A 14352-nucleotide genomic window follows, 5' to 3' on the forward strand; every position below is an offset into this window, starting at 1 on the left:
TGATAAGAATTTTAATGGCAGGAACATGGCAAACTGGAATTTTGTTTGCCAAAAGTGATTTATCCAATGGAATTGAGAAAAGAAGCAGACTCCTCAGCTGTTTGGATGTTCTGCTGCATATTTGGATAATAAAGAAGGTGACAGGCCCTTCACGTAGTCTGACATTGGAGGATTATATTATTTTCAGAACAATTTATGATATATTAGTAGAGGAATTGTTAATCATTTAAATTAGCTACATGTTTTTTATTAATCTTCAAATTAATGACTTCTACCTTTTGATCTTTCTGGCTGCAAATCCTTCTGGAATTGGTGCCAATTAGAAGATGGTAATAACTCAGGTATGGACATGAACCACCATGTGCATACCTAGAGCACATGTGTATACCCCTGTGATGGCAAGCGTCAATGACACATGTTCAGCTAGATCTGCCCAGTCATTACCAATTTGAAAAGTGGACCTCTCCACTAGCAGAAATTAATTCAAAATGCAAGGATAACAGTAAGCAAACAAAGGTTCTGCTTTGTCATGCACAGTGCCAAATTGATACTTTTAGGACAGCTTTTTAGATTACATGCAGCTTGTGTATTACCTGTGATGGAGGTGATGGCAGCATTAAAGAACAAAGTGACCTTACTCACCCTTCACATGAACCACTGAGAAGTGTTCATGCCTTTTAATGAACAAAATGTGTTCCAGCACCAGCCCATGGCAACACAGAATAACATACTTGGGAGCAGATTGACCCTGTATAGAACTTCATTCCATGTGAAGGGGAAAGAGGAACTGGGACTTCACAGTTCTCATATTGACATATTGATGTGCCCACAGTGATACCATTTCAAAACTGCTTGCAAACAGGCCCACATTTACCTGTGTGTGTTGCTGAGCTTCTTTGAATAGTTGCTGAATTACTTTAACTGAAATGTGCTCTAGGTTTATGGCATAAACACCAGTAAGAGCAGCTTTTCAGAACTGATAAGCATCTGTGAATGTAGCAGCAATAACATCAGGTTCTCAGTCCTGGCATCCATGGCACAATGTAGTACTTGATATGGCACCACTTGTGTCAGCTAAGCTTTCCTTCTTCTATGTTTCAGAATGGTTGAAGAATTTTTTTCTTCCTGGTGTCGCATTGCCTTTTCATCTCTTACGTTTGTATCTTACTAGTCTGGTACTGCTCATGTCGCAGTTTCAGGTGGATTTGATGAGATGTTAGAGTTCAGTTTCCTATACCCAACTTCTTTAACCTGGAGGGAAATGATTGGCTGAACCCCAAAAGCCTTATGTCCCTAGGTACATGAGTGTTTTCAGGCAAAAGTTACTGTGAATCAATACACGACACCATCTTTCTAGACCAGTGATCTTTGCCCTATTCACAGTCCCTTGTCTTCTTCAAAGTTCAGTTCTAAATTCTTGTTCTTTAGACAAAAGCTTTTCTCATTTTCTTCTGGTTAAATTTGGAGTAAGTGTGTAGTGGTATATCTGCCTTTCACTTACGTTCAACTTCAGTTGAGCAGTAGACTGTTTTAGCAGTCATCTTGCTTTAAGAAAAGAGCATTGCTTCTTCCCAAATTTAGAAGTTCAGTTTGCTCGTCACAGCCAAGACCAAGGTACAATTCATCCAAAAGTGGATTATTTACTTGCATGCATATTTTCTCTTACAGCATAGGTGGAGAAGTAGTGAGAGGAAACGAAGGAAGCTATGTGGGGAAACATTTCCGCATGGGATTTATGACGATGCCGGCTCCTCAGGACAGATTGCCACATCCTTGCTCCAGTGGCTTTACCGTGAGATCCCAGTCTCTTCATTCTGTTGGAGGAACCGATGATGAAAGCAGCAGCTCTCGAAAGCAACCACCTCCAAAACCTAAGCGAGACCCCAACACCAAACTGAGCACCTCATCTGAAACAGTCAACACTGGAACAACAAGTAAAAGTGGGAAACTACCAGACAGGACTGAAGGTAAACACTATAGATCTTTGGACAAAAAGGTTGTGGTGAACCAGTGTTAAGATTATGTGCTGATAATCTTGCATTTAAGAATTACCTGTGTGCTTCCTTACCTGTCTGGCAGCCAGCACAGGTATCCCAGATGAGCGCTCTCTGCATTTCGAACCAGTGGGTAGTTGCCAACTGACATTTCTTACAGAACCGTACCACTTACATGGAGTAGTTATATACTGGGGAATGAGTTGAATTTACTCAGAGTGAAGGGAAGAAGAGATTGTTAACAGATGTCATGTAGGACAATGCTATCTGCATGCTAGCCAAAGACTGCTAGAACTGGGCAAATCACAGGTTGAGAAAGGAACTTCCTCAGTAAAAAGGTGAAGAACACAAGACATTAAAAAGATTACTATATGAGATCTTGAAAGTCTACAGCAAAGAAATATCATCCAGTGATAAAAATTTCCCCGAGATGCTAGAATCACAGAATGATTTAGGTTAGAAGGGACCTTAAAGGTCATCTAGTTCCAGCCCCCTCCCCCCCCCCCTCCCCCCCCCGATGGGCAGGGACACCAGTTAGACCAGGTTGCTCAAGGCCCCATGCAACCCAGCTTTGAACACTTCCAGGATTGGAATCCCCATAACATCTCTGGGCAGCCTGTTCCAGTGCCTTACTACCTTCATGGGAAGCATTTCTTCCCAACATCTAGTCTAAATCCTTTTTTTTCCAGTTTGAAGTCATTACCCCTTGTCCTGTCACTACATACATACCTTTGTAACACATCCTTCTCAAGCTATCCTGTTGGTCTGTTTCAAATGCTTGAAGGCCTGCTCTAAGGTCTCCCTGAAGCCTTCTCTTCTTCAGACTGAACAATCCCAGCTCTCTCAGCTTGTCTTCACAGGAGAGGTGCTCCAGTCCCCAAGTAATCTTACAGGTTTACATTTTCTCTGCCCATTACTCCCAGTTATGTTTCAGCTAATGCAGTATTCAGAAGAAAATAAACAAATGTGTGGAATAATTATATTAATTTTTTATTCTGAACTATTACTAAAGATAAGCTATGGGGATCTTATCTGTCCTTTCTGCCATGCATTTTGTGGAGTGGTAGGACCAGCTGTACTCCCTGCTAGAAGAGATCAGGATGACTCTGCTTCACAGTGTGAGCTGCAAGAAGGAGCCCTTAGGGACAAATTGTTTTGATCAGTGCTTGTCTCTCTCACTGCTCTGTTGCTGATCAGTGTTGATATCCCATGTGGAATGTTGTGCTCTTCGTGCATGTCCTTTTTGCTTGCTCTTGTGGCCAGAAATCCTTGTTAGTTACACTCATGCTACAACCCCTCCTAAGCAAGCCTGCTTGTAAGAAGTCAACAGTGATAATAAAAATGGAAAGGAATCTGTATTTTAGCTGGTGGCATGCATGACTATGATTGTGAGGCTAAACACAAACACTGAACAAAGCCATAGATTCATTTATGGTTTTGTTAGTCATTATTTTGCATAGGACATTCACCACTGCTCTCATGGCTTGCTCTCTACAGTGCCCATTGCATCAACGCCACTGAACCAACTAAAGTGAGAGATCTGAGGATTAACTAGCTGTCCCTAATAAAACCAGTTTGCCATGGTTTTACTAGATCAAATCCTGCAAAGAAACCATTCAGATGTGTGCTAAAGACAGATTTAAAATCTCATATCAGAGAATTTTTCAAGTCTTTAATTTAGTATAAGAGCAGAATGCATGGCACAGACCTCTCTGCCTGATGTGCTCTGAAGTGGAAGGCAGAAGCTCTTAATTTACTCCCAAGTTCCTTTTAAAAAATAGTTTAAATTCTTTAATACATATCATCACTGTTTCTTCCTGAGTCTGCATGGCCAGAATTACCAAGGCTAAATGAAGTTTACTTTGCAGCCAGGGCAGTAAGATAGGCTCTGATGTTTTCTGATTTCCTCAGTGAATATTCATACAAGGGTTCATTGAGTCACACAGTATGTTGTGCTCTCCAGTGTAGCTGGCATTGTCTCTAAGATGATTAGGAATGGAGTCTGGTTTAGATCCCTTTTATGCAAAGGGATGATATGTGAGGTCTGTTTTACATACCCAGCCCTTTTCCTCATTTACTGAGAAGTGAAAGACTTTTGACATTATCATTATTGCTCTAAAGTAGCAATAATGATAATGATAGTGAGAACTGAAATACATCCAAGCCTTTAACCATTCTAGGAGCTAGGACAGACTCCTCAAGCAGTGTGTCCTCATGAACTAGATCTTCTTCAACATTATTATTCTGAAAATTTTGCTTCCCTTTCTCTGTCACCTCTTGCCATCCAACATTGACACCAAGGACATAATCCATCATCATGTCTCTTCTGACAGATTTCAGAGTTTGAAATGGATTGACATTTCTGTTTCCACTTGGCCTCCTCCTACTCTCCAAAGGCTGAGCTTCATCTGTTCCATCACATGATGGTTGTGAGTGGTATTGTAACAGTGTTCACCTTGGTTAATCTGTATGACAGTAGTACTCCTACACCTAGTACTAAGGTGCAGGGCTCTCTGGCATCATTGCTCTAATCATGAGCTGAATATTCATAACAAGATCTCTGGAAAGAACTGATGAATGAGCAATGCTCCATCACTAGCATAAAAGGTAATACTTAAGTGTTACCTTTTAGTGTGACTAAGTGCCTTCAGGGAATATTGAGGGACTCTATTATACTTAATATATGACCTGTATTAGATTCATTCTATTGGTTTATATGTAGTGCAACAACAGTAGAGGATCAGTAGGTTGTGCAGCAACTACATGTAGAGGATCATGAAGCTGTTTCTGGAGATTTCAAATTGACAGAGCCCTTTAACCACACCATTGTTTTTCTGTGTCTGGTTTTATATAGAATCATGGAATCACAGAATTGTTTAGGCTGGAAGAGACCTTTAAGATCATTAAATCCAACCATTAACCAAAACACTGCCAGATCACCACTAAACCACATCCCTCAGCACCACATCTACACATCTTTTAAACCCCTCCAGGGATGGTGACTCTACCACTTCCCAGGGCAGCATGTTCCAGGGCTTGACAACCCTTTTGTGGAAGAAATTTTCCTAATAGCCAATCAAAACCTCCCCTGGCTGTTCAACACTTGCACCAGACTTACAGGGATTTCACCAAAGACTTTGATATGTAGGAAGAAAGATCAGATTGCAGGGGTCTTTTGAAGTGAGCTGTCAGCTTTTAAAGCCTGAGATATACTTAGTGGTGGTAGAATTTGGTATTTGGCCAGACAGGCTGGATTTCTAAAATGCTTTGTTAGTACCTGTGCACTCCAAGGTAGTATATTTCTTTCAATGAAGGAATTTTCACAGTTGGCATCTGCCTATCATAGGAATGTTTATATATAAATTGTGGTCATCTAAGGATGAGCAGAACCAGATGAAAGTTAGAGTTCATTATCTATAATATCAATTTAGTACAAATATTAAACCAACTTTGTCCCAGAATACGAAATTATTACTGTTGAACTGCAGTTAATTCCCAACAAATTTAGTACCTGGAATTCTGCCTAGCCCAAAGAAACCTGTGAAGCTCTTAGCTCTTTGTGCATATGTCTCACACAACTGCATGTGTTTGTGGCATTGGCAGGCTGAAAGGCTGCAGCTTTTCTTAGGAACTCAGGGAAAAAATGATGAAAACTCCAGTTTTTCTCCAAGGATTGTGTGATCTCCACAAAGGAGTTGTCACAAAACTGTTTCTCTCTCCCTCTCTTTTTTTTTTTTTTTTTTTTTTTTTTTTTTTTTTTTTTGTGGCATTGCAGAATAATTTAGAGTGTAATGTCTATTGTCTGATGCTAAGGTCACCTGGAAAAGGAATTTGTGTCATTTTCTAAGCAACCACAGAGAACATGTTTATTTTTTGTGTTCTGATAATGATTGAGTTTATACAAACAGAAGGAGTTTCTGATGGTAACTTTTATTCTGATCATGGTACAGTCAAACTATTGAACCCATTCTCTCATAATAACTACCACAACATGACATTGTTTGGAATAAAAGTCTGACTTTGCTGAAGTAAGTGCCAGCAGAAATTTGGTTGTGAGCTTCAAAGATCTTTTCCTCCTGGAGCAGAAACAACATCAGTACCAGCGACACTGGCTCTATACACTTCTAGAGTGCTCTTGCTTTGGAGTTTGTAGGAAGGTGAGAATCTTCTCTGAAGTTGTGCTGACATGCATTAGCCCTGTCTCATCGTACAATAGTGTGATAACACTTCTGTTTGGGTGTTTCATCCCAGTCTGCCTGGGCTTTGCCTGCAAGAGCACTCCCCAGCCTCAGTCTCCTTGACCAATTTTGTTGCTGCATGTCCACACTTTTGTGTCCCTTCTTATGCTTCAGTATTCCCTTTTTTACTGTTCCAGCTCCCTCTCTATCCACCCATCAAGTATCTTCCACCCCATGCTTTTCTCCTTCATGACAGATTTCTACAAGGTTGTTTTAAAAACTGTGAGTTGTCTTTATTGCAGAGTTTTCAGACTCTGGTAGGAACAACAAAAAAAAAACATCAACAACAAAAAAACCCTGTGTCCCATTCATCACACCCTGGAAGTGAGAAGTGACCCTGGGAAATGGTAATTTTAAATAACATTTCAGTATGGAAGGCATATCTAATCAATCCTGCAAGGTTCTACATTGAGAAAATTCAGGAGTTTGTCTAATTATTGTTCATTCAGTGCCCAAACTTACAGAAAAAGAAAATAATAAATCAGGGTGTGTAAAGTGAATGTAACCAGCCTCAAGTGGTGCTTTTTAATATGGTCACTGGATGTCCACAGGAAAGGTTCAGAGATCAGCTGCAGTGCAAAATACAGGAGGAGGTGTAAGTGAATTGCATGTAGAAGTTAACTTTTCATAAAATTCTATATAGTAATATGGATGGTGACTACTTTATGTAAATATATGGATTAGAAATGCATAATACATTTATGTTTAATGATCTAGTCATTTATCTATAACGAAAATGCAAGTTGTGTGTGATGCATGAATGTACTAATGTGCGCACAAATTCAAACTAAAACTCAGAGTAGCGTGTTCAGTATGCTGTTCAGGGTTATAATCCCACTGCTGCCAGAGCCCACAAGTTTAGGTCTGATACATGAAAATACTTGCAGCGATCTCCACCTCCCAAATCCATTCTGTTTGTTTAGTGGTTTCCTTCTGAGTGTGGAAGAAGAAAACCCTTCTTGTTGCTCTCTAAGCCTATTCAGTGGGAGCCTCTCTCTGTTGTTCTGAAATCTCTAAAGGTGGGCAACTTGTGAGGAAAATTTTCCCCTGGAGAAAAGCTGTTACAGTAGCTGTAACTAGGGTTGAAGTCCAGCTGGTCCTTCTTGTAAATCTAGTTTTCTGTCAGCTGGAGTGGTGACTCTGCACTGTAAACTTGAAATTGTGCTGCTCTCATTAAACAGAATGTGGATTAGAGTGATTTAGTACTTTGCTGGTTTTGCATGGTGCTAGCTTCATTTTATTTCCTACTTTAGCAAATAATGTGTTTAACCTGAACTTTGAGTGTCTTCTGCAGTAACCCTGTCATGTCCTTCCTTATAGCCAGATCTTCCTGCATCTTTTCATCTCTGCCCACTAAAGAAGTATCACTAATGAGCCCTGTTCAGATCTAATGAGTCTAAAGGGACTGACAGATGAGTTCTGGTGGGTAGAGCTATGGGCAGTTGAAGATGCTGCTGTTTCTGGGCTGTCTTCTTGGCCTCATGCCGTATGTGACAGCCCAGTGCTGAGACAGCAGAATGCAATATTTCAGGGATATGTCTTTGGGACATGGGTGCTGTTGGGCAGGACCTGTGGCAGGGCAGTGAGTTGGGCAGGTCAGGGCAGAAGCATCTTACAGCAAGGTCTCTCAGAACCCTGCATAGTGAGCACAAGATTCATGTGGATGCTCTTGCTAACACACACCCTCTCACCAAGAGTTGCAATGCTTCGCCCATGCTGGGATGGAAGTCTGAAAAGAAGTGAAGGGCTTTTTTGTGGTGCCAGGACAGACTGTACTTCTCCTGAGGTTCAGCCACCAAGGCATTCTCCCAGGGCAAGGGCTCCTCAGGTGGGTGCTCAGCTGGGCCTACTGTGTGTCATGTTACCTGCGAGGCCTGGGCTCTTGCCTGTTGTGCAGTGTATGGGTTTTAGACCATTTTCTATTTTCCTACAGCATAACATTTGACTCACAAAAAGACAGCATGTTCACATGGCCTAGAAAGGTATAATCCAAGCCTGGGTACAGCAATGTCTGTTTTCCATCATGTAATCACAGAACGGTTTGGGTTGGAAGGCAGCTTTAAAGGTCATCTAGTCCAACCCCCCCTGCATATAGTACCCTTCTGGGAAACCTGTGCTAGTGTCTCAGCATCCTTAGTGTACAAAATTTCCTTCTATTTAGTTTAAATTTCACTTATTTTGGTTTAAAACCACCACCCTTTGCCTTATTGCAACAGGCTCTGCTAAAAAGTCTGTCCCAGTCTCTTTTATAGGCTGCTTTAAGTAGCAAAAGGCTGCAAAAAGGTTTCTGCAGAGCCTTCTCTTCTTTGGGCTAAATAACAGTGTCTCAGTCTTTCTTCACAGGAGAGGCATTCCAGCCCTCTGATCATTTTTCTGGCCTTCTCTGGCCCTATTCCAACAGGTCTATGTCATTTTTGTGCTGAGGAATCCAGAGCCAGACACAACACTGCAGGTGGGGTCTCACCAGAGCAGAGCAAAAGAACAGAATCTCTTCCTTTGACCTGTTGGCCACATTCCTCCATATACCTTAATCTGATTTTTTTATCTCAGTGCTGTGTTATCCATTATATTTTGTACACTGTAAGGTGTCACTTGCAGACTGTGAGGCTCAAGAAAGTACAGCTTGAAACTGTTCACACTGGGAGAAGGCAGCTGGAAATGATGCAGGGGAAAGTCAAAGCCAGCATCAGAATAAGCATGCCCTGTTGCCAGCAGAGTGAGTTGGAGTTGGCTAAAAGCCAACTATATGTAGTTAAACTGCCCTGTGGTTCCAGGTGGCACGGAGACAGATTTGGTGCCTTCAGCAGAGCTAGAGGAATGTATTTTTCACTTGAACCAAGTGCTTCTTTCCCATGGTTCTGCCCTGCATCTTGGAAGCCTCATCACTGCCTGGAGGCTGGAGTGTGGCAGTAGTGCCTGCCTTTGCTGGGGAGCTCTACTAATCAGTGCCTCAGCTCATTGCAGAACAGCTGTATTTGATCCCTCTGGTTGCTGAAGCAACTTTTTCCCCCAGACCTGCACTCTAGCAGGAATGATAGAATTCTAGCATGGTGTGGGTTGGAAGGGATCTTTGGAGATCACCTAGTCCAGTGGCCCTGCTAAATCAGGGTCACCTAGAGCAGGTTGTCCAGGATCAGATCAAGGCAGGGTTTGAATCTCTGCAGGAGGGATATGTGTAAGATTTTGGTCTAATCTCTAGCATTTAGTAGCTTAGAGGTTTTCAAGGGCTTCGCTTTTGGTGGTGGTGGTAATTTTTCAGTGTTTGGGGGTTTGGTTTTGCTGAGATTTCCATTTTCACCTGACAGCTCTCAGAACTGGGTTACTTTCCTGTGCATGCTATCTCCTCCAGTTCTTCATCTTTTGAGGTCTCTCAGCTAAGGAGGCATGAGGGTGAAGGAGGAAATGAAAGCAGCAGTTCTTATATCTGTTGTAATGGCTTTCTGAGCAGAACCGTGAACACAATGTAATTTTTTGAGGGATTTATAAACAAGTTTTGAAGACACAGTGGGAATATGTTCTTACCCTCCAGGCATGTATGCATACTCATTAACACTAATGGAAGTTGCAAGCATTGAGCAGAAAATAGACCATGCCATGGTGAAAAACATGAAGCTCTAGTTACCCTCTTGGGAACTGCATTGTGCCCAAGACTTAGCAGTTGGTGCTTTAGCTGTGTTGTGCTAGTCTATCCTGTGTGTTTTGGGTTGTGTTTTTTCTTCTTTTTTCATTTCACAAAGTTGCTTTTTGTATTCTTCATTTCTTTTTTTTCCACACTGGGATGTTGCTCATACACTAAGAGATGCTGCACCCCAGAAAACAGCACAACATTGAACATGCAGACCCCTGCAGCACAAACATCCCCCTGCTCTCAGGGGTGATGTGAGCTGGGATGTGCTTGATAATGGAAAAGTCTCAATAATGTGAGTTCAGGGAGTGTGGTGCTGATTTACCAGATGACTGAAGATGCATTCAGTCCAGGAGGAGGCTGCCTGCCCTGAGCTGAGCTCTGCTAAGCATGTGAGCTTTTCTGCACTGTGTACCCAGGGCACCAGGGCTCCTTGAAGTTCCTAAGCCTGGCTGCAACCCCAGACCCAAACTGCACTTGTGAATTTACACCATTCTGCCCCAGAATTGGCAAACCTTTAATGACTTCAAAATAGTGTTGGGTATACTGCAGACATGCCAAGTAGGAAACTTCCCAGGCTGCTGCCACCATGGACAGTAGTGTCACTGCAGTCCCATGACATACCAACAAGGTGAGGAAATGTAAGCTACTTATCCATGCAGTCAGTTGAGGCCTAGGGAAGAGTCTTAGCACAGATTTCACATCATAGAAAAGTCACTGGGCTGCTTTTAGAGCCAGTTCAGCCCTGGAAGTGCTTCAGCTGTGCTCTTGAGGGGTCTGAATCAATAATCTTTACCAGAAAGAGCATGATCAAGAGAGTCTCTGATCATGTGGGTCTTCTTGTCCACTCCATGATTAGTTTGCACCCTCAACAGACAGCCTCTGTAACTGTAAGGTTATAGTGTCAATAATCCATTTGTTATCATCAGGTCACTGTAAGTCAAGCCTGGAATACTCCTAGAAAGTAAGGCATCATATTCATGACTCTATTTCGATTTTTGTTTTGTTTATACCTCAGGGAACCACATTCTCAGCATTTCCACCTGTGAGCTGAAACACTATGGAACACTAGATTTTTGCATTATTTTGCATCACTGAATGTCTCAGAAATCAGGGCCAGGAGAGGAAGAGAAATCCAGGTAATTCTCTCGCCTCATTTTGACAGCCTTTCAGAATTTGTTAAGTGAAATGCCCGTGAAACTACAAACATAACAACTTTGGAATACTCACAGTACACTTTCACTTTCATGCTGTCTTTGGTATTGTCTGTAAAAGACATCATGGACAAATGAGTAAAGGGTGTGAGGGATCAGACTGAAATCTTAAAGTCCCTCTTTGCTCTTAGAGCTGGTCTGCGATAATAGGCATCTGGCAAAACTCATTTGGAATTAAAGAAAGAAGCAGAAAACAGCTGTGGTTTCATTCCACAGCAAATACATTGGATTTCCACTTCTTCATATTACCTTATTTTTAACTGCTGCCCTAATTCTGTTCTCACTTAAACAATCAAATGAGACAAATCCTTATGGAGTGGACCGTGACTGAGCTCTCAAAGCATTTCCTGCCAAGAGGCTGATACTGGGCAGGCAAGCACCCCACACTGACACTGGCTTTACTGAGAGTCCACAGTGCTTAGCAGAATCAGATTCCCAGGAGGCTGAAGTCTGGCTCCAGGTGAGATCCTGTCATGGCTATCCTGTTTCATTGCTAATTTCTTTCTAATGACTGAATATAGTAGTCTTGGTTGGTACACTGGTTTGCTGCTTTCATCTCTTCCGCTTGGCTTAATGTTGGATGACATCAAGCAACATATGGCTGACATGCCACAACTGTGCTTGGCACTTCATGCCTCTTGACTCATACGTGTGCAAACAGCGCTGCATTGGGATAATGTGCACAGCAAAAACAGTTCCATCGAGCTCAGCTTCTTTTCTGCGGTGCTGTCAGCTGCCCTGGAGGTCACAGTGTACCAGCCTGGGCTTTTCCTAGATGCACAAGGGGGAAGAAAAAAAAAGAAAGAGGAAAGGGAAAAAAAAAAAAGAGGAAAGGGAAAAAAAAAAAAAAAGGGCCAAATTTGGTGCTAATTTTAATGGCCATAACTTTGAACTAATGGCAAACAAGCACATTCCCCAAAATCCACTGTCATTTGCTGCTGGTTTGGGATAAGGAGGCTTAGATGTGTGAAGTAAAAAGCAGAAGCTTGGTGTACTTGATATCATCAAAAGGTATCACTTAATATCCATTTCCACTGTGGTGTTACAATATTTACTGTAGCTTCCATCATTTCTCTGAGATAATCATGAATAATACTCCACTTTCAAATTCACAGCCATGTTCCATGTAATGACTGAATAATTCTAGCTCCATTTGCCCTTAGCAGCAAAACCAAAACAGTATTGCAAATACAGGGCTCTCAGCAAAAACATGCCTGGAACATCTCACCTCTGTGTTGTAACTTTTGAGCCGTTTGCCCTAACGGTGCTTTCTGGGATGGAGATTCCTGGTGTTTTATTCTCCATGCATGACTGCAGAGGCTGTCTCAAATTTCCTCATGTTAGAATACCAAAGGATGCTTGGCTATAAATCTGTCCTTTGGACCTATATGATGATGTCACAGGTCTCCTCAACTGAGAAGGTTTTAACAGGTTTTCCTATGACAATGGAATTTTCTTAATACTTAGATTTTGGTGAATGAGATGGTAAGTAACCCTAAAACACACAGCCACGAAAAGCAAGCATCCAGATGTGGACCAAGCACAAACCTGAAGCTATACCACTCAACGATATTTCTAGCCTGTTTATTGTCTTAAATATGAGCTTTGGCAAACAAAAGCCCAGAAGCTGAAGGTCTTCTGTGGTTCTGAAGAGACAAGAGCAAATAACAGTTCATTGATGTAAAGAGCTTTAGGGAACAAATAGTGGTCTTGGCTCACACTCCAGTCACACTCTGGGAGTTGGTGTCTGCTTTTTCCATTAGATTTTGGCTAAGATCTTTTAGGCTGTGATGCTATTCTCACTTTAATTGCCTTTCATTTACCTCAGATTCCCATTTTTGGTAGTGAGCTCCATTTCCCCTCATTGTTCCATCTTCTGCCTTCTGCTTCTTGGTCTTTTTTCCCCTTTCTTGGTCTTTTTTCCCCTTTCTTGCAGAGTGCTAGTTTTTAATCAAGTCTCTTTCTTGTTCCCACTAGTTCTGCCTGTGAGTTGAACTCAACAGGTTCTGCAGGTATGGGGGAGGCAAGAACAGCTTCTGGCATCAATTCCTCTGTTCCTTTTTTTATGCTCTATCTTTGTCTTTTTGTCCTCTGTATCACTTCTTAGGTGGCACAATGAGGTTAAGGCTGGCATTTGAAACAGAAAAGGGCTTCCCTGAAGCTTGTCTGGAACTGCATGCAACACTGTCAAAATAGTACTGCAACCATAGCAGGTGAATTTGTGGTGATCAGGCCTGGCTCTACTAGTTTCACTAGACCAGTCTGCAAATAAAAGCAAGATGAAGCTGTAGATGCCAGGCATGCAGAAAGCTCTGAGTGGGAGGCAGCTGATAACTTGTGCTTCATCTGTAATTTTGTCACCACTTTATTTAGAGTTGAGGAGGAGACAGGAGTCACCCCTATGGGGTTGGACTTGATGATTTTAAACACCTCTTCCAATCAAAATTATTGATATTCCAGAGGCCTTCAGAATCCTATGAGCAGCAGATGACAGACGAATAAGCAGTTCAGGCCTCAAAGGCTTACTGGTATTGTAGTGATGCCAACCACATACCAAGCTCATATGACATACGTATCTGAGGCATGAGTTGTTGGGACTTAGCTCTTCAGACATACCCAGAAGCATCCCTTTCTGAGCAGGCTAGAGACCTTTTCTTCCTGCAGCTCAGCAGGAACACTGCTGCCCTTGCAGTAATGGTATGGCACAGAGTGCAGAAACTCAGACAAAATTCAGAGCCTCACCATGCTTCGGAGCATGATGTTTGGGGAGTGTGAAATAGGCAGCGACAGAGTGGAAGAGGGGGCAGCTAGCACAGAGTGACAGCTCTGTGAGAATGGGGCTCTAATGGGTGCTGGGCAGCAGGTGGCGGGGGCTGCCTCACCCGTCGTTGTCAGCGGTCAGGTTGTGGGAGTGGCACGAATAGAGAGAGAACTGTTCATTTACACTGAACCAGCGAAAGCTGCTCGGATTTCAGCTGTAAGATAACAGTGAGGATGCCACAGATGTTGCTTTGAAACGGAAAGGCTTTACCTTGATGCTCTGTGACTGGTTTTCCACGCTGTTGTGGCCATGTTTAACTCTTCAGTGCCTGACTCTGAAGGTTCCACAACAGAGCAGCAGAGGCACTGAAAATTGAGAACATATGCTCTGTCAATTAATGTCTCTGCAAGCGTGATTCAGTAGTTCTGTTTGCGCAGTCTGCGCGTAATCCATCTAATAGTGCTTGATAATTCCCATGCCAAGTGGCTTTCCATAGCTACAATTCCTTCAGATTATGCAG

At 42.3% G+C, this 14352-nt stretch overlaps 1 protein-coding gene across 1 annotated transcript in view; it reads left to right on the forward strand.

The window, feature by feature from the left end:
* The window catches only part of NYAP2 (neuronal tyrosine-phosphorylated phosphoinositide-3-kinase adaptor 2), a 118897-nt gene that overhangs the window by 46467 nt on the left and 58078 nt on the right, over window positions 1-14352 (forward strand). The window contains exon 2 of the mRNA XM_054386240.1: window positions 1669-1967. Within this exon, the coding sequence (XP_054242215.1) occupies window positions 1669-1967 (299 nt within the window). The remainder of the gene's footprint in view (window positions 1-1668; window positions 1968-14352) is intronic.

Source organism: Indicator indicator, chromosome 13 (assembly GCF_027791375.1).
Source record: "Indicator indicator isolate 239-I01 chromosome 13, UM_Iind_1.1, whole genome shotgun sequence".
Taxonomy (NCBI): domain Eukaryota; kingdom Metazoa; phylum Chordata; class Aves; order Piciformes; family Indicatoridae; genus Indicator; species Indicator indicator.